General features: G+C 40.0%; 1 protein-coding gene across 5 annotated transcripts in view; it reads left to right on the top strand.

Annotated features, from left to right (window-relative positions):
- The first annotated feature begins 2913 nt into the window (after positions 1 to 2913).
- The window catches only part of RTEL1 (regulator of telomere elongation helicase 1), a 40967-nt gene continuing 24641 nt past the window's right edge, over positions 2914 to 19239 (top strand). For 3 of the 5 annotated variants that reach the window (XR_016471823.1, XM_031589296.2, XM_090151926.1), the window contains exons 1-20: positions 2914 to 3008; positions 3137 to 3254; positions 4081 to 4279; positions 4547 to 4640; positions 5193 to 5274; positions 5875 to 5935; positions 6205 to 6280; positions 6695 to 6779; positions 7738 to 7803; positions 8257 to 8410; positions 9032 to 9070; positions 9739 to 9817; positions 10240 to 10337; positions 11559 to 11614; positions 13634 to 13708; positions 14343 to 14427; positions 15507 to 15639; positions 15769 to 15882; positions 17879 to 17919; positions 19082 to 19167. Coding sequence is in view for 4 of the 5 variants with exons in the window: in XM_031589296.2 (XP_031445156.2) it covers positions 3153 to 3254; positions 4081 to 4279; positions 4547 to 4640; positions 5193 to 5274; positions 5875 to 5935; positions 6205 to 6280; positions 6695 to 6779; positions 7738 to 7803; positions 8257 to 8410; positions 9032 to 9070; positions 9739 to 9817; positions 10240 to 10337; positions 11559 to 11614; positions 13634 to 13708; positions 14343 to 14427; positions 15507 to 15639; positions 15769 to 15882; positions 17879 to 17919; positions 19082 to 19167 (1725 nt within the window). In the remaining variant the exon portion in view is untranslated. Of the gene's footprint in view, positions 3009 to 3045; positions 3255 to 4080; positions 4280 to 4546; positions 4641 to 5192; positions 5275 to 5874; positions 5936 to 6204; positions 6281 to 6694; positions 6780 to 7737; positions 7804 to 8256; positions 8411 to 9031; positions 9071 to 9738; positions 9818 to 10239; positions 10338 to 11558; positions 11615 to 13633; positions 13709 to 14342; positions 14428 to 15506; positions 15640 to 15768; positions 15883 to 17878; positions 17920 to 19081; positions 19168 to 19239 lie in introns of those variants that run through there. The other 2 variants (XM_031589287.2, XM_090151925.1) reach the window with 2 other exon arrangements.

Here is a 19239-nt window from a genome sequence, read left to right as displayed (position 1 = left end):
GGAGAAGAGTTGTGCTACTTCAGTCACGTAAAGGTGCAAAGCAAGCTGTGGATTCAGGTCACCCCTGGGTGCACAGCTACAACTGCAGCATGCATACAGAAGTTAGCAGTACAAAGGAGGGCTGAGCAACCACAGATGACAAAGGGTAAATTTGAAGCATGTGAAGCCGTACAGCTTCCACCAAAGCATTAATCCCATCTGCTTCAGCTTCTTCATCTGTAAAATGGGTGTTTACTTATTTTTCTAATGACAGAATGACTGTGTGAAAAGTCTGAGTGTCAAAGAGGAAAGCTGTTGTTTTGCTGTTGTTGTTACCCAACAGGGAAAAGATATCAAGGCTCTGGATTACCTGGATTCAAAGGAACCAAATAATTATGTGGCCAAACAAAACTTTTAGATGGTTGCTATGGGAACCATCACACATGCTGAGAAGGACAATGAATGGCAACCTAATCATCTCCTGTATGAAAGGAGAAAAATATCCTTCCTACAAATAGCAGCGATTTCAGTCAGTTGATGCTGCTCTTCGACATCAACTCCCATTCCTCAAGATTCTCACTTGACTGGGAAGAGAAATCCTGCATAGGTGGCCTCTGAGCAAAACTAAAGGTGGTGCACTTTGTACTTCTGCACTGCACAAACCTTCTGCTTGCAGGAGGCCCTGCAGTTCACTTCAGTTACTCTCACACCCCCTTCCCTATGGAGTTTGAGAATAGTCTTTTTTAAGATTTTTCCTTTGTGTTTCTCCCCTTGAAGGCACCGCTTCAAATGAAAAATGGTTCATCCAAAAATCAACATCCACTGACCTGAGCACACAGTGAGGAAAACTCAGCTGGCTGCACATCCTCCTGTCTTGATTCATCATCTAACAAGAGTTAAGGATGTAGGGACTGGGCTGCCAAGTAACTGTGCTGATCTGTTTTGTTCTTCAAAACTTTCTTATCCTCTCTCTTTCTCCCTCTTCAAAGTTTTGCCTTGAAAGAATGGAGGGAGCCAGGAACCAGAATGAAAGTCCAGGCATAAGACGAATTCTTGTGCTTATTGTGTTTGTGTCACAACATAAAACAGATGTTCTAGCTTCAGTGAACCTCCACAATTCTTCAGCAACTTTAACGAGAAACAAATCCCTACCTTGTGAGATTCTGCTCTGTGATTTTAGAATACTCAGGTGCAGCAATGACAGGCTCCCAATGCTGGCACTGCAGACTTGGTCAAGTAAGGTAAATGGTGCAGAGAACCAATCCTCCAGAAGGAGAAGGAGCCCTCAGCCAGTGCTGACTCACACGGCCCGGACAACAGCGCGGCTGCTGACTCACACTCCTTTTTGGGTTTGGTAGCCTTCCAGATCTTCTCTAAAGGTAACATTGCTTCAATCAACACTACCTAAATAACCCTAAAAATAATCTGATTTGATATAGTGCTGCTGTTATTCTTCTTCAGCGTAGGAAAGTTATAAGAAATAATGGCAGAAAATTCAATGTATTTGTGATCATTTTTAAACCTTTATTCTCCATTATAAACTTACTGCTCACTCTCATGGTGTTTCAGTTTTAATAAGTCATTTCTTTTACAGCATAATCTTGCACAATGAATATCAAGTTAGAGCTCTCTGGCACATTCAGAAACAGAAGCAAAATAAATTGTTACATTTTGTGTGGAGCACCACAAAGCACAGAAAGAATAACCCAAATCTCTCCAGCCCATTAGCTGCAGTTAAAGACAATTTACAAGCCAGGCAACTTCAGCTCAAGGAATTTAAAGACTGGCAAGCAAAAGAGCCACATAAGTAAACTCCCCTAACTGAACACAGAATATACCAGAAGTTTGAGATCAGGTTATACAACAGACTCACATTTAAGGTCTGTTAAGTATTTGAACACTTCTATATACAAACATTACCCCTTGCAGTTTGCTAGGAGATATTTGACAAGATACAGTAAGTTAAACCACATCCTGTTCTGCATCTTCACAACAACTGTCTAACAGCGTGGGATGCTGCAACAACGCAGGGGGATGCATCTGAAACATTTTTTTCCTACTTTCCTCTGCATGTAAGCACATAAAATACAGTTCAGTGAAATTTGGGGATCCAGGTAAACCACACCTACCCATTTATTACAAGAGCTGCATGGTTTCCTGGAATCTTACACACACAGATCCATGAGGACGGAGCAGCTCAGGGCTGGTTGTGGCACATGAGGTTTGAGGGGCTGCAGCCTCCAGGCAGCTCCTGGCCACGTGCACCAGCGACAGGAAGCCGAACTGTGGCAGAGAACTGTGCTGAAGGGAAGCAAAAGGAAAACAAAGGAGCAGTACATTCACCCTTAGCAAAAGACACCTGTCAAAATTCACTACTGTTCTTACTGCAGAAGCCACGAGGCCCAACAAAATGAAAGAGACATTCCTTTATCTACCAGGCAGGGTGACTCCACAGCAAACCCCGAGCTGTGTGGCTGCTCTGTGCAGTGTGCCAGATGTGCAGGGCAAAAAGCAGCCCAACAGAGAAACCTCAGCCATCCCCATCACACTGAGCCCATAACAAGGCGAGAAGATGCTCCAGCCACTACCTACACACTGGAGAGGCACAGCCCAGGGGAGTCAGGCTGAGAAAAGCGGCTTCTCGGCCCCTTTTAGCGACCAACCTGCTGTCTCCCAGGGCCTGAACCGCACAGCGGCTGAGCAGGGCGGAGGAGCCCCTCTCAGGCTCAAGCCCTGCCGCCCTTGAGGACCAAACCACCATCAGGGCTCGGCCCCTCCCAGCCCACGCCTCCCAGAGCCTCCACAACAGATCACAGGAGGCGGCACAAAACCCCCGGCCCCATTTGCTCGCCGCTGGTTCAGTCGGGACGCAACGCGGCCTACTGACAGCCCCGCCGCGGCCTACACAGGCCTCATTTCCTAGGCAACGCCGGAAGTCTCGCGAGAGCGTGCGCCGGAAGTTACGCAACGCGAGTTGCGCGCGGGAGGCGCGTGACGCGGAGCGGGGATTCCGAACGGCGGAGCGGGAGGTGGGGGGGGTGGCGGCAGCGTTATTGCGAGCGGGGCGGGAGGGGAGACGGGTTGGGACGACCTTAAAACGGCTTTGAACGGCGGTCTCCAGGTTCTTAGCGGCTGCTAACGGCGCGCTCCGTTGCAGGGATCGATCGGCAGCGATGCCGCGGATCACGCTGAGGGGCGTGACGGTGGATTTCCCTTTCCAGCCCTACGAGTGCCAGGAGACGTACATGGCCAAAGTGCTCGAGTGTCTGCAGACGGTGAGACCGCCAAGCGCGGCCCCGCCGTGCCCGCGTCCCTCGGTGCCGCATCCCCACGGCTCCGGGCATGGCGACCCCCCGCCCCCTGTGCGGCTGTGCCGCTGCGTCACCGCTCTTGGCGAAGGATGGCATCTCCTGATGCCCGAGCTGAGCCTCCCCTGGGGCGACGTGAGCCCATCGCCTCTCGTTTTGTTGCTGTTACCCGCGAGCGGAGGGTTTTTAGCTGAAGTGTTGTGCGTGGTGGTTCCTCTTACTCTGGGCTTTAGGCTGAGCTCAATAAGTTGGCTAGACGGTCCTACAGGTCGTGCTTTTAGAATTATAGAATCATAGAATCACAAGGTTGGAAACGACCTGCAAGGTCATTTAGTCCAACTGTCCTCCCATCACCAGTGCTACCACAAGCTACTAAACCAGATCTCGTAGCTCCTCATCCAGGCACCCCTTGAACGCTGCAGGGACGGTGACTCCACCACCTCCCTGTGCAGCCATTCCAGCTCCTGACCACTCTGAGAGAAAAAGTTCTTCCTTATGTCTAACCTAAACCTCCTCTGGTACAACTTGTGGCCATTTCTTTGGGTCCTGTTTGTTGCCTGGGAGAAGAGGCTGAACCCCTCCTCATCACAGCCTCCCTTCAGGAAGTTGTAGAGTGCAATGAGGTCTCCTCTGAGTCTCCTCTTCTCCAGACTAAACAGTCCCAGCTTATAAAACTTTTATACTGATACGTATTTTTCTGTTGTATGAGAAAGCACAGCCCTATGCAGTCGTTCTAGCTGAGCCTCCAAATTACTCATTTTTCCCTTATTCCTTTTATTTCTCTTCAATAAAGAAAGTAAACGGCATTCTAGAGAGCCCTACAGGCACAGGAAAGACCCTGTGCCTGCTCTGTTCCACTCTGGCCTGGAGGGAACATTTCAAAGATACCATCTCAGCCCGCAAAATTGCACAGCGTATGAATGGAGTCGAACTGTTCCCTGACAGACCCATGTCTTCCTGGGGCAGTGCTGCCACGGATGGTGACATCCCAAGTGAGTTCTTTGATTTTTACACTCAGTGGGAGCGATGCAGGAATGTTAATGAACACTTTCATTTATGTATTTTTAATTTTTTTTAGAGTATTAAAAGTACTTTTAGCTCGTGTTATGTGTGTGAGTAGTTGTGTGACAAAATCTTGCTGTCTCTACAAGGCAGATCGTTGCCATAGCACCAGCTGGAAAGGAAACTAATAATATCCCATGTTCTTCTTGTTGTGCTAATAGTTTTTCTGCTCTTCCCCCCCCCCTTCTATTTGACAGCGTATTACACAGACATTCCTAAAATAATTTATGCATCCAGAACTCACTCTCAGCTTACACAGGTCATTAATGAATTAAAGAACACAGTCTACAGGTAAATATGATTTAGGATGGTGCTCCTATTTAAAGAAAAGGTGGAGGAAAATACTGTTTTAGTTGCTGTCTGAATTTATGTCTGTTTAAATGTATGAAGGTATAAAAAACTGATACTTACTGACCAGACTTATTCAGTCTGGTTTAGGTTCTTTGTTTCACACATTTGCTTCTAAAATTCCTTGCATTAGTTCTTGTCATAAGCTTATTCCTGTAATAATGACAGCTGCCACTCGAGAACCTTGCAATAGGTGGCAGCCCCAGCTTATCTGGCTGATCTGTCATAACAAAACCCAGATTTTCTACTGCATGATGTAAGCTGCTACTCATTACCTCCCACTATTCCTGGGGGAAATGTAGTACTATGAAGTGTATCTGTGGCTGTTGTAAACAGAGTAACTCGTTGGTTATGATTCTGACCCGTGCTTTATGCTCATCTATTTCTCATGAACTTCTCACATTTGAGATATTAAGCCCCACATAGGTTTGTTCAACTGCATTCTTCTTTCTTGTTGTATTTTTAACACCAAGTTTGTATGTTCTGTTTGAACAGGCCAAAGATATGTGTTTTGGGTTCCAGAGAGCAGCTTTGTATCAATCCTGAAGTGAAACGACAGGAGAGCAACCACATGCAGGTGAGAATAGAGCCTTGAAAACGTGTAACAAGAACATGCTAGGCTGTTTTTTATTTTGACATAAAATGTGTAATTCTTAAGCCTGGTGTTGCTTTATCACTGGAGGCTGTAGTGAAAGATACTCATTTTTTTTCATGAGTTCTGTAGAACTTGCCATATTTTAGTGCAAAATTTAGTTTGGCATTTTTGGTAGCATTTTCCATTTGAAGGAGGATGTGATTGTGTAGAACATGAGAGGTGATTAATAGCTTGCAGTTTATTCAGGTCTGCACTTCAGTGTTTTTTAATGACAACAACCATTTGAAAATAATGCTTCAGTGATTGCTTTACCTGTTATTTTTATGAGTAATGTCAAAAACTGCTCTTCAGAAAAATGTAGCAAAATATAAGCAAATTTCCTCCAAACATGTGAGTGTTCTGTGCCATGCACACACACAGAATGTAACCTCTGGGGAATAGAAGGATGCCTGATTTTAAAACTGAAGAACCCTGGCCTGTGTTTATTCATTAGGTGGCATTATGGATAATGGATAGCTCTTGATCTCTTAGCTCACTTCACAGTGCTTGACAAGCTGTGCTAAAAAGTACTTTATTTTGCAGATCTATATGTGCCGAAAGAAAGTGATGGCTCGTGCTTGTCATTTTTATAACAACGTGGAAGGTGAGTTTGGCCATGGAAATAAAGTCCCATTTGTTGGAGAGGGAGTTGTCTGCTAGGCAGGTAGAGGAGTTTGAAACAGTAGACAGAGTCTATGTGTGCATTTGTATGTGGTATGCATATATATGTGTGTGTGTTGTGCTCTGCATTCATGTTTTTTGAGAACAAAATGTTAAGAAGTGGATAAGTGTGATGACCAGGGTAACAAGAAGTCCTTCACTTAAGCCTACCTTCACTTAAGCCTCTGGTTGTTATGTTATAACTGTTCACAGAGAAGTCTACAGAGAAAGGACTGATGGATTCAATCATGGATATTGAAGACTTGGTTAAAAATGGAAGCAAGCACAGGTAGATGTTCTCTGATCTTACTCCTCCTTACCAGTATTTTAATTCTTGCTTGAGTAGAGGCTTCTAATGTCATCTGATGTGACAAACGTTGCAGTTTTGTTTCAGATTTAAGAGAATGATATGACTGATTTATTGAGATAAAATAGCCTAGCCCAGCATTTGCTTACGGGTTTAAAAGTGTAATGCAGCAAAGAATAGCTGAGCTGTGTGCATTGATAGGCATTATTTTTTGCACTTTGTTACATGTGTTGCATGGATAGAACTATTTGCCTGAAAATCAAACACGTCAGTTCCAATTCATTAGGAAATTGACTAGAAACCACCAAGAGCATGAAACAGTACATGAATGATGAATGCACTCTTAATATTTCTGCAACTATTACTTTATAACCTGTGCTACTTTTTTTTAAACAGAGCTTGTCCTTATTATCTCTCTCGAAGCTTGAAGCAGCAGGCAGATATTATTTTTATGCCTTACAACTATTTATTGGATGCAAAGGTATCTTTGTTTTTAAATACAATCTTCTTATTTTTATTTCAGTTGACTTTTAGCAGATGAGCTGTTGAGAACAGATGCATAGCAAGGAAGTGTATTGTGTGCTGTGCTTCAAAAATAATCAAAACTCATTTCAAGTTCAGAATCAGGGGATGCCCTTTTGTGGTTTTCTCTGTTTAGTTTTACTTTCCCACAGTTAACAAATATTTTCTGTGTTGTTTTCTTTGAGGTCTTGCTCAAATTAACTTTGCAGAATATGATGTCTTTGTTTGATTATACTTATCTTCTGAAATCAAACCATCAGTAGCACACTTTGCAGTGGCTTTGCACGTGTTTTGAGAAACTTTTGTTTCTGCAGTGATCAACATGGTTTGTAAAATGAACGTGAACCTTTCCAGTAGAGGTTGGACAGCTCTTGCACATAGCTGCTGGCTTTATAAAAAGCTGCTGCAATAAATTGTCAGTGTTTCACAGATAAGAAAACCAAAACCTTTGAAAACTTTGCTGAGGAAACAGATCTGCTAACATCTTCTTGCAACCTGTTTTATTCGTGAATTGTAGTAGAAGCTGGATTAAGTTCCATTACTGCAAGAGGCAAAAAGACCAAATGCTTAATAAATCTAACAAAAACTTCTGACCACCTTAAGCAAGGAAGCACTGTGAAGTTAGATGATATCTTGTTGCTGAGGATGTCTTCAGAGCATCAGCTCACAGCACAGATGTCACAAGAATAAATTTGCTAAAATAAAACATCCAAAAAGCAAACAACACAAAAATAATCCACAAGCTAAATCTCCCTGGTTTACACCTCACTCTTCCCAAATCCCTATTGGCAAAAATGATGAGTGAGATTAATTCTGATTAACTGGTAAATCCTAGTATGGTAGAAATATTTTCTTCTTTAATACAATGTCAGCTGTAATCTTCGTAAGTGTTCCCTCATTCTCTTTCTCATCTCTAGAGCAGACGAGCTCACAACATAGAGCTGAAGGGGACTGTGATAATACTTGATGAAGCTCACAATGTGGTAAGTTGTTTCTGTTCTGTTGCCATTTCTCAAACATCATCCAAAACAAAATACAGACCAGTATTGTATGACAAGTAATCTGTAAAGTCTGCACTCAACCGTGTCCTTTGTTAATGTCATTTATCATGGTTGTATGATCACTGATGTAATATCTGTTAAAGCCTAAAGAGATTTTGATGACTCTGATTTGCTGCCTGATGGATATGATACCATTTTTGATAATGCAAAAAAAAAAAAAAAAAAGAGTAGTATTTAGCAAACATTTTCTGTGTTCCAGAAAAAAAGATGCCCAGGGTAAGTCACAGGCTTAAGGTATTTGAAAATGTCCTCCAGCCTGTGCTTGGAGAACAGAAAGGAATTCAAGTCTGCTCATCTATACGTTATCATCTGTGAAACCACCTGACCAAATAACACATACAGTCTAAATAATGCTTCCATTCCTTGGTATTTTAGGAAAGATTGTGTGAAGAGTCATCTTCTTTTGATCTGACAGCCTACGATTTGGCTTCAGCAATTGATGTTATAAATGTAGTACTGGAAGAACAAGCCAAAGTAGTTCAACAGAATGAAGTAAATGCTGAATTCAATATGGAGAGCATCAGTTCAGGTGTGTTGGCAACCACAAACCACTGTTTTATTGGGAAATATAACTAGAAACTAAATATTTCCAGGTGATTGGTTATTAATAATATCAGACAAACACAAAGTCTTTGGTCAAACCAATGTGAGGTAAAATGCTATGTGTGTAGGAACTGTTGAGTCACAGCCTAAACCACTGATTGAGCACCTGGGGAAAGGACCTGATCAATCATGGGAGCACAGGTGAAGGCAATTCAGCTGTGAGACAGGCAGGGGTGGAGCCTGGCTGCATCTCTCTTAGACCTCATTTAGGGGCTGACTGCCACTGGGGAAGGATCTCTGGTTGGAGATCCCTCCTTTTGTGGAGTTTTCCCTGTGAGCCCAAATCATCAGAGACAGGTGAGCACTTTTTCTTTGTAGCACCTTTTCTTTGCACTAGTCCCTTTGTCATTATGCTTCCTGTCTCATCGTTCTATTGATCTTTCTTATTGTTATAATCATGAAAAGGAACAGTGAATACAAACAATGTTTTTCTATGTACATAGTGCTGACTTCCACTCTGATAATTTCTGAGAAGGCTTGAAGAAACTAGGAATGAAACGAAACAGATGTGAAACATACGCCTTAAAATCTTTCTTTACTTTAACAGGGCTGAACATGGAACTTGAAGATATAGCAAAGATAAAGAGTAAGGTTCTCTTTTTGTTGTTGTTGTTAAAAATTGTTATTGTAACTATTTCAAAAGGCTAATTGGTCAGCAACTAGATAATTGGATACGTACAGTGTTTTTGTTAACAACTGAGTCATTCATAGAAGTCTCTTTTTCAGAGAATTCTGTGGAATGTTTAGTTGCAGTTACTTCCCTGGAAGGTGAGACTTGGCAGATAAATGTATCCCTTGTCTCTTTGCCAGAAGTTCCTTCACTTTGTAATGTTATCAGTGTGCTGCCAATGTATTGGTTGCATCATTCTGCTGTAAGAAGGTGATGCTTTGTAGTGATTGTATTGAGGGCTTGAGATGTCTGTTTGCAAAGCATTTCCAAGAGCTTTCTCCATCTATAGAGAAGAGTTCAATATTTAGTTAGCAACTGTATTTTGTGAGTACCACAGATTTAATCTAAGAGGTGATAGGTTGAGGTCATAGAATTTGTTAAAGTTTAATGCAAATATTTAGGGACTACGTCTAGGAAATTGGCCTTAATCATTTTAGCATGTTTACAGGATCAAGAAAACAGCTAAATTGTTGTCCTAAATGGCAGCCTTTGCAATAAATCCCATTTGAAAAAGGGATTCAGATGAGCTCCTGAAGTGAGTTTCTATGAACAATAACTATTTTTTCCTTTTGGTTCCCTTAAAGAAATTCTTCTTCAGCTAGAAAGTGCAATTGATGCAGTGGAGCTGCCACCAAATGACAGTGGAGTCACCAAAGATGGAAGGTGAATTTCTTCTCGTTAATGTGTTTGTGTGTTAGAAGAATAACAAGTTCTGAACCCGGGTTAAATTGAATTTAGTGTGAGCTTTTTGCTTATGAATGTACTTCTGTGTGCTCACATAACAAACCTGCAGTGGAACAAAAAATATGTCACTGTGTAAAGGATTTATCAGTTAGGGTTAGTAGTAATGTTCTAGTTCCTGGGAATAGTGCTTATTCAGTGGTGCAGCTTTTCTTAAATCACCTTATGTAGCAATCATTGTTTTTGATGGGAAATATTTACATTCCCATCATTTTTTCTTTCTTACTGAGTTGAGAATGTTTTGCAACTAGATGGTGAAATTGCTGTAAAAGAGTAGTACCAGTTGTGTCCATGCGATTGTTTAGTGTTTACCCACTTGTGGTTTTTTTATTTCTGAATTGCAGCTATATCTTTGAACTGTTTGCAAAGGCCCAAATAACGTTCCAAACCAAAGCCTCACTCCTGGAGTCACTAGAGCAGATCTTACAGTTTCTTTCAGGCCGTAAGTCTGTAAATTTGTCAGTTATTTCACTTGGACTTTTTCTCTAATGTAAATAATCAAAAGCTTGTAGTGGTTTGGGGGAAGTGGAGAAAGGCATCTTTGGATTTAACACTTAAAATAAAAAATTTTGACCCTGAGGAACAGTCTCATTTTGTTGCTAGGTCCTCTGTTGGGAAATGTCCATTCATGAACCAGAATTTATTTTAAGAGCCAGTATTGTGTCAAAACTTGTGCATAACACAGCAGTAAATGCTCACATGCACACCTAGGGGACTTTTGCACGTAACACTATTCTTCTACAAAACCAGAAGGAATGTGTGAGGAGAGCTTGCTGACATTTTACTGATGGTGCTTTTTGTGTGTTGGACTCTTCTTGAGTCATGGATTTATGCGATAGCAATGTTGGGAGATGCTTAATGATCTTCTCTAGGTTTAACTAGGTTCTGTTCTAGTATCCATCAGCATCTTGTTCTTAATTAGCTCTTCTGCAAGGAAGCAGGTCCAACTTTGACATGTACTAAGAAAATAATTTGTCGTGTCTGCTTAAAAGCTCATTCTTGTTAGCTGGCTCATAGTGAAAGCAATGAAAAGAGCAAGCTCTCCCTGTGGAGCGTGGAATATAGATGATGATTTCTGCAAATGCATTCTTTGTGGGCAAATCTATCCTTCCCTTTTTCCTCCCAGCATCTTTCTCTGGCTTAGTAAATGCATATCTTTGCCATTTCCATGGTCAAATTCTCATTGTCAGTGTATTTTGTGTGTTGTTCTATTTGCTCCTCTATAATCACTGATTTAAGCGTGGGGTGACTGTAAGGGGCTCTTCCAGCTGTAGCAAAGCTTGCTTTTGTCCCTGAGTAACAGGATACACAATTTCCTTCTTTCGTAAGACTGATGTTAGTTGTCTGAACTCTTGAAAATGTAACCATATAGCTTATGCATGCTAATCTTAACTATCGTCTTCCCAGTTTTTAATGTAGATGAAACTGAGGAAATAGACGTAACTATTATAGCTTCTTAATGCATCAGAAACATGAAACTTACCTTGGAGTGCAAGTTTTATATTTCTCCTTTCATCTTGAATAATGATGAGAACTTGAAATAAGTCATTTTGTTTCAGATAACGTTTCCAAGTTATATTTGCAGGGCGTTGTGTTGTTCAGGTGTGCATACACAGCAATACACATGTTTGTATTGTAAAAGTAATTATGTTCTTCTTTGTAGGCACTGGGATATTCATCAATACGTCAGGATTGCATAAACTCTCAGATATTATCCAGGTAAATAATTAATGCATCTGCTGCAGGTGCCTGAAATATAGAAGAGTTGGCTTAAAAAGCATTCAGTGTCACTTTTTTCTTTTAATTGCATATATATTTGTGCATCGATGGAAATATACAGGTTTAGAGGAGAAAGCTGTTGCTTAACGAGGCAGCCTGCTTTGATTTTTACCCTGGTTGTTATTTTTGTAGGTTTGATGTCCTGTTGTGGTGAGCTAGATTGAATTTTGTCTGGGTTTAGCCTCCACCAGGTGGAGCTGGGTTATTGGGCTGTGCACGTTCAAGCATCAGTGTGTGGGAATGTGAGTTCTCAAAAAAAGACACAGACTAAGTTGTTTTTTTAAAAAAGCAAATAAAAGATTACTTTAACTGCTTTTTTCTTTTTTTCACTTAATGATTAAGTCAGGAGATCTGTAAAATAAAAATCCTTTTTGTGCCACAGGAACTGAACGTAATACTGGAAGTGTGTGAGCATCCATGCACTGCTGACAGTATTCTCTCTGCTGTGCATTTACAAAACATTGATTATGAGAACCTGAGCCCTGTAGATTAAGAGGGTACAGTGAGCCTGAAGTTCAATTTCTGGCTTCTCTCTGAAGCTGACCCCAGTTCTGATGTACTTGGATGATACTCAAATATGGAGTAATAACACTTGGAGAGCTTAATGTTCAAATGAATAGCATCTTAGCTGTACCATTACACATCTGGAAATCTGCCATTTGGGATATATATACCCATTTGGAGCACAGCTGTATTCTCAGAATTTGGTGATTCTTTTTAAAGCCTGTATCTGAATCACTAGAGATCACTAGGTTGAATTAGATCTTTTCCCAGCAGTGAACCAAGACAATTATTTTTGTCTCTTCTGGATCATAAGGATCATTCTTTGTCAGTCTTTAATAGGTAGATTAGTTTTAATGTATATTGCAGGTTGCTTTTCTGTCTTGGTTTTGTGTGTCATGGCTTGGTGATGTTTTGTTTTGGTTGTTGTTGCTATTGGTTGGTTTTTCTTTATGGAAAACTGCATCAGTGGCTGAATTATAAGAAAACCCTTAAGTATGGAGACTGACAATGGGTGGCAGTGTTCAGTCTCTAGCTTACAGTCAATGTCTTCCATGTTAAAATACAGCAATTCCTTCTTACAGGGCTTTGCCTTCAACAGTTAATTTATTGACAGCTTTTTTTTTTCCTTTTAATTACTAATCACTTTTGATTTTTAGAATACTTACTGAAATCCTGTTTCATACCCTGTCCCTGACTGCTTTTCAGAAATGTGTTTTTCTGGGAACTGTACTTCTGTTTTCTTCTTGCTACTGGAGAACATCTTTCTTGTTAACTGGCTGATATTCCTGTGAGCTTCAGAATTCATTTTAAATGTCTAAAGAAATTCTGTTTAGAAAAATTAGCAGGATTTATAAATATTTGAGTCCCACAGCTGTTTTCGTGGAAAGCTGTATGTTTGAAACTGCATCCCTTTTAGTCATAAGACATCAAGTACAGGAAAGGGAAGGAAGCACAATTCTGTTCTACGTTTGTGTGGGGCTTTTAGAAGCTTTTCATGTAAAATATGGATGAACAAATGCAATTACAACTTGATTTTTTTTCTCCAGGCAGTGTGTTATTAGGGTAAAATACCACAGCTGGAATTTTCAGTTAAGGGAATTCCAAAAGTTCTTGCATACACAGCTGTGGCTGTGATCTCACAACCATGCCATGTGCTTGTGTTCTTGAGCAACCAGGAGTCAGGTATGGTGTGAATAGTGATACTATCATTGATATAATTTGAATATATTTAGATTCAGGCTTGTATTGTTCGGAGCAATGAGGATCAGTTAGCAAGAATTGCCTGTAAAAATGTGTTCAAAATTACCTTATTGAATAAAAGGAGCAAGGAGATGTATTTAAGGTTATCTCTACAGTGATTTTTTTTTTTTGGAAAGATTTCTCAGAGCCAAGGTATGTTAATTTTGTTGGTAACTGTTGTTTGATCTTTCCATGTCATTATGTCATTTCTCCTAGACTGTATTCAACGTTGATCCTCCAGAAGACACAACAAGTTTTGTGCCACCTCAGTCGATATCCAGATATTATAAGGTATGAAATGCTTTCTGTTCTGCATATTTCCTAGATAGCATTTAATGTCTATGCTTATGTATTCAAGACTGAGAGGGATGTGGATAGTATAGCAAATTGTGGTGTGATTACGACAGGGTTATGTAAGTTCCTCCAGAAAAAGAAGAGTAGTAGTTAAATTAGGTCCCACAGAAAAAAGGGGACCTATGCAGTAATTTATTGAGGAACTTCTTTTTTTAAATCTAAAACGTAATAAAGAAAGTGCAGAAAATGTGAATTATTGAAAATGTTGCAATTCTACAAGAAGTATTGTGTTCTCCTGGCAAACTCATCTTTTATATTACTCAGATTTTGTATTTTCATTTGTGAAGGAGTTCTTCATGAGGCTTAGGTGAAATTTCAGGGCCAGCAATGAAACTCTGGTTCCATAAACTGACTGAAAATAGATGGTTAAATTATTGTATGCTGCTTTGCTCCTTGTTAAATGCACTGAAAACAAAACATGAAAGGCAGATAGGAAGTTATACGACCTTAGTGTCACTATAAAATGACATTAATTGTGCTCCTTATCATGAGCTAGCTTTTGGGAGTTGGGGTGAAGTGCAAATCCATTTCTGCAGCAGTCTCTAGGAGCATTGCTCTTATTTTCCTTCAGGTACACATTCATCTGGATAACAGTAATCAGAAGAAGAAGAAGGAAAGGACAGATCTCTGGGATTCATCAGCTGCAAAAAAACAAGGTACAGAGCTCACACTTGTTTTAACCTAGCTTTTGTATGAACCCAAGTCAGCTCCTCTCTTAAAGAGAGGTGGATGTCCTTTATCTAAGCCTTCTTAATGGAATGCTTTCCAAGGATCTTTGTAAATACCTTGCCTTGTAAATGTCTACTTAATTATTCATTTAAATACTCTCAGGAAAGTAAGTATTTGTTTTACGGAAGTCATTTTGTTAAGGACTAAAGCAATGTTTTTCAAAGAATGCTTTCCCCCAATTTTAGTGCTTGTTTCACATAATGTCCCTATAAATGTTTCCACAAAATACACGTTCCCTTTGCTTTTCTGAGCAACAGGACGTGCTGATTGTTATTCTGCATCTATTGTTTTCCTGGGATGTTGCTCAATCAGAGTATCAAGTTACAGGAATAATTATAAGTGGATTTTGTTAAGTGTGCAGGGAAAGGCTAGCAAAAGCACTAGATTTATTGCATAATTTGGAGGATTTGTAAATAAAAATAATAGAAAGCAGTCACAGCATTCTTCTGTGATGTATCAAACATATGGATATCTGCTTCTAAAATAAAAACTACTTGCAAGTACCTACGTAACCATTTAGCAATATCTTGAGACTTGTACTATGTGTAAACCTGGCAGAGGCCAGAGGTGACTGATCAGATCTCCAGTTTTTCTGTAGTTGTGTAGCATACTTTATGGAAATTCTGCAAACCTCTTAAGAATAGCTGTTTTCAAGGGGTTCTGCAGAAATAACTTTCTTGAGCATAATTATCTACAAACTGTGATTAGTGAGGATAAGTGACGTAGCCTGAGATAGCTGGTGAGATTACTTCCAACATAATCCATTCCGTGATTCTGTTGTAATAGAATCTATTTAAAGGTATGACTGAGCAATGACTTCTTAAATTGTTTTGAATAGCCATAATAAATTGGGAAGGACCAAAGGAAAACATGTGTACACCTGGGATTTTAGCTTCATATGCCAAGATTTTTTTAGTTTTAGAGGTTCGGATGCTGCTAGATGGTAGTCATATCCTATTTTTCCACTATACAGTATGCCTTTTTATTTTCTCTTTATTTGGTACAGGAAAGACCTTAAGCTATTGGTGTTTCAGCCCTGGATATAGCATGCATGAGCTTGTTCGACAGGGAGTCAGGACAATTATCCTTACTAGTGGGACTCTCTCCCCTCTCTCATCGTTTACAATGGAAATGCAGATGTAAGTGTCTGGGTATGTGAACAGTGACATTACTGGAAATTTAATGATCTAATTGAGTGTTCTGGTCTGGTAGCTAGTAGAGAATCATAGAGGGCTTATGAGTTCAGTCTCACTTTTGTGTTTCTTCAGCCCTTTTCCTGTTCTCTTGGAGAATCCTCATGTTATTGATAAACGCCAGCTCTGGGTTGGAATCATTCCCAAAGGACCTGATGGAGCTGTGCTCAATTCTACTTATGAGAGAAGGTAATGGAATTCTGCTTTGAAACCTTCAGTTCTCACATCTTGGGTTCTGAAGAAATCAGTGGTCTCTGCAGTTTTTTTCATGGATAAACACTGGATGGATAAAAATGGATAACAATACCCTTTTAACCACTACTGTAGGAAGTTTAGAAGTAGAGAGCTAGAAGGGAGTGAGTATCAGGGCACTGAGTGCAGTAACAGTCCTTAATTCCCCTGACTGGCCTCACATGGGAAATCCCCCACAGATCAGAAGTGAAACATTTTCATCTGAGAAGTGAGCTCAGGAGTTGCACTTGCTGTAGAAGTGTCTCTGGCTCTGTTATAACCACACTCAGCCTTATTGATCTGACTCTGACTTGCTGACTGACACCTGTCAGACTTTATCTGACAGTCTGAACTCATGGTTGAACCATGAGTCTTTCCTACTTGCTTACTGTGATGTGGCAGGTCCCCTCCTTCAGATCATCCTCACATCCCAGCTCCCTTCATGTTACAGAGCAGCCTCCCCGTGCTGCCATAGTCCCTCATCCTCAGTTTACTGGAAGCTCAATTGACTTGGCCTTTGTAACAAATATTTTTATGCTTAAAGATTGTCATCACAATTGGCCTGCCTTTCACCTCTGCATTGCCTTCTTAAGGAAAACACATCCAAATCATTGGTTGTCTTTCTTTTCTCTGGTCTTTCAATTTTTCTTGTTTTTCTGTTCTTTCTGCTTTTTCTGTAAAAGAGATAAAAGTAGTGCCAGCAAGGAATGCTAAAACACATAAGTTCATTCTATACTGACTTTATTCCCTAATAGGTTGTTCTCATTGAGATCTCAGCATATTATTTTAAGAGGTATTTTCATGCTTTGTTGCGCCCTCCAAATGTTTCTATGCTTACCAATTCTCTGAAGGTACTAAAGAGTGCCAAGGCCTTTGTGCCACTATTGTTTTAGATTCCACTCCTTCTGTGGTACTTTGAAATGAGGATATCCTTGTGTGTATATATACGTGTTCTTCCATTTAATTTTCTTCCTCATTGTTTGTGTTGGCTCTTCCAGTTTCAGCATTATATCTGTACCTCTAGCTGAGAATCATAGAGTTTTGTCTGCTTCCTGGCCCAGTTTACTCTTGTTCAGCAATAGAATGATCCAAGAATAGATTTCAAAGAGTTTTTACTTCATGAAATAGATGCATGCCAGATGTTCCGTGGAAAAGGAAAGGGGCTCAACAGTTCTGAACGATTCTGAATTTTTCTGATTGAAAAATCAAAATCGTGTATTTTGTTGAAGATAACGTCTTTCAAGGAGGAAGGGTTGGGGATTTCCCTGCCTCTGGCCTAAAACACCACTTTGAAGAAAGGGAATGCACAGTGTTAGTTATGCTTTGACAGCAGCTGTTTGGTGATACTGATATTCATAGCTTTCATATATGTGGATTTTTTTTTTTCTTTGAGTATTTGAGCTTCCTGGGAAAACTAAGTATGAGAAACTGCATGGAACTGAAAAGAAAGAATCATAAGGGCATGAGAGAACAGGTGATACGTCTATCAGGGCTGGAAGAAACAGATAAATGCTGCTCATTGTGGAGCAGTACTTTTTCAATCAAATTAAGTGATTCACTGTGCTTATACCTGCAGTAAACAATAACCATAGCAACCAAGTTCATCCCTTTTGCCCCTGCAGCCTCACCACACCTAATTTATCTGTAATTATTTTAAATTGTTGTAACGTTAGTCAGGCTTCACAGACTAATGTACTTTTCTACTACTAATCGGACTTTTCTTGCAGAACTTGTGTTTCTAATATGTTAGTATTAATCATAAACTCATCTGACTGCCAGCGATAAGATTTGATAGTAATAGTATCACTGTGTCACAGTATTGCTTGGTGTGGGTGTTTGGGAGCTTACTAATGTGCTATTTCAGATCAATATCAGGGGAAGTCAAGATGCATGAGAAATGTACAGAAGAAAATAGAGTGAATATCACCTGTTTTTTTTTTTTTCTTCTTTGTAGATTTTCAGAGAACTACTTATCTTCTCTGGGGAAAACCATTGGTAAGTGAAGGGTATGGATTTCAAAAACAGGTTGCTGCACAGCATCTTTAGAAATTGGAAGGTTTCTGAAATGTTAAAAGGAAACAAATGGTAAGACAGAGAAAGGCAAAAGATTGCATTGTGTATCTAAGTACTATCTGTTTTTTATATGCTCCTGTTAGCTCAAGCAGATGGCTACTGTAGTGGTGTATGAAAATCAGTTTGATTAATATTTCCATGTTAGGAGTTAACTTTTATTGTCAGGTCTTTATCTCTGGTTCACAAATGTCCTTCAATGTGGTGAGAAAGCAGTGCAGGCTAGAAAATAGAAGCACAGATTATGCTGCCAAGCATCACTTCGCAGAGCAATTAAGGATCACAAGAAGCTGATAGGATTTCATGTGATGCATGTGAATGCAGTTTGTCAAGCTGATCTTAATTCAGCATTTATTTTGATTGTGTTTTACAAATATAATAGAACTATGAAACTTAATGTGTGAGAACAGAATAAAACAGAAGTGTCTGTGTAGGCTGGCTGTGGTATGAAAGGAATCTTATATCTATGAAAGTTTGAAGAAAGAGAACAAAAAGAAGGAGAGAGTTCTGAGTTGTTCCATGTGGCCTCAGTGGTGAAGTTAGAAAAATGCTTTCACAAAATAACAGTTGAATGATTTCTCAGTGCAATATATACTATGACAGGTAAAGATTCAAAATCAGGCTTGAGGCACTTCATTTGTTCTGAATGTTTAAATTCCCTTGTTGTTTTCTCCATTCTCCGTTCTTTGGAAAAGAAAAGCAAATCTGAAAATAGATCCTACTGTCACATGGGAAAATACAGCAGATGGTGTTGTCTCTTCCTTTCCTAGTCTTTGATGTACTCATAAGTTTTATTCAGTTAACGTGACGCTTTAGAAAACCTGTAAAGCTATAAGTGGGTTTCAGAAGTGTAGCATTTATGGGATAAATGTGCTATTAGCAACACCAAAGTCTAGGGTTCTTGCTTGACAACAAGATTATTGAAAGGATTTAAAGAAAAGTCCTGAGGCACCAACCTTCATGTTGAGAAAGCAGGAGAGATTTTGGAGATAAGCCACGCTGTTAGCTTATTTTTTCCTGCACAGTCCATGCAATCCATGCCAGGAGAAAAATGCCCTGAACTACTCATTTGCCTATCTTGTTGCAGGTAATCTTGTGCGAGTTGTACCTCATGGACTGTTGGTATTTTTCCCATCATATCCTGTCATGGATAAGAGCCTGGAATATTGGAGAGTACGTTAATTGTTTTCCCTTTATAGGTGGTTTGGTTGCACACTTCAGACAGTTTGCAGTTATGTTATTTAA

This window comes from Phasianus colchicus, chromosome 17 (genome assembly GCF_987193195.1).
Source record: "Phasianus colchicus chromosome 17, bPhaCol1.hap1.1, whole genome shotgun sequence".
In the NCBI taxonomy this organism is placed as follows: domain Eukaryota; kingdom Metazoa; phylum Chordata; class Aves; order Galliformes; family Phasianidae; genus Phasianus; species Phasianus colchicus.
This window is presented reverse-complemented; position numbering and strand designations above follow the sequence as displayed.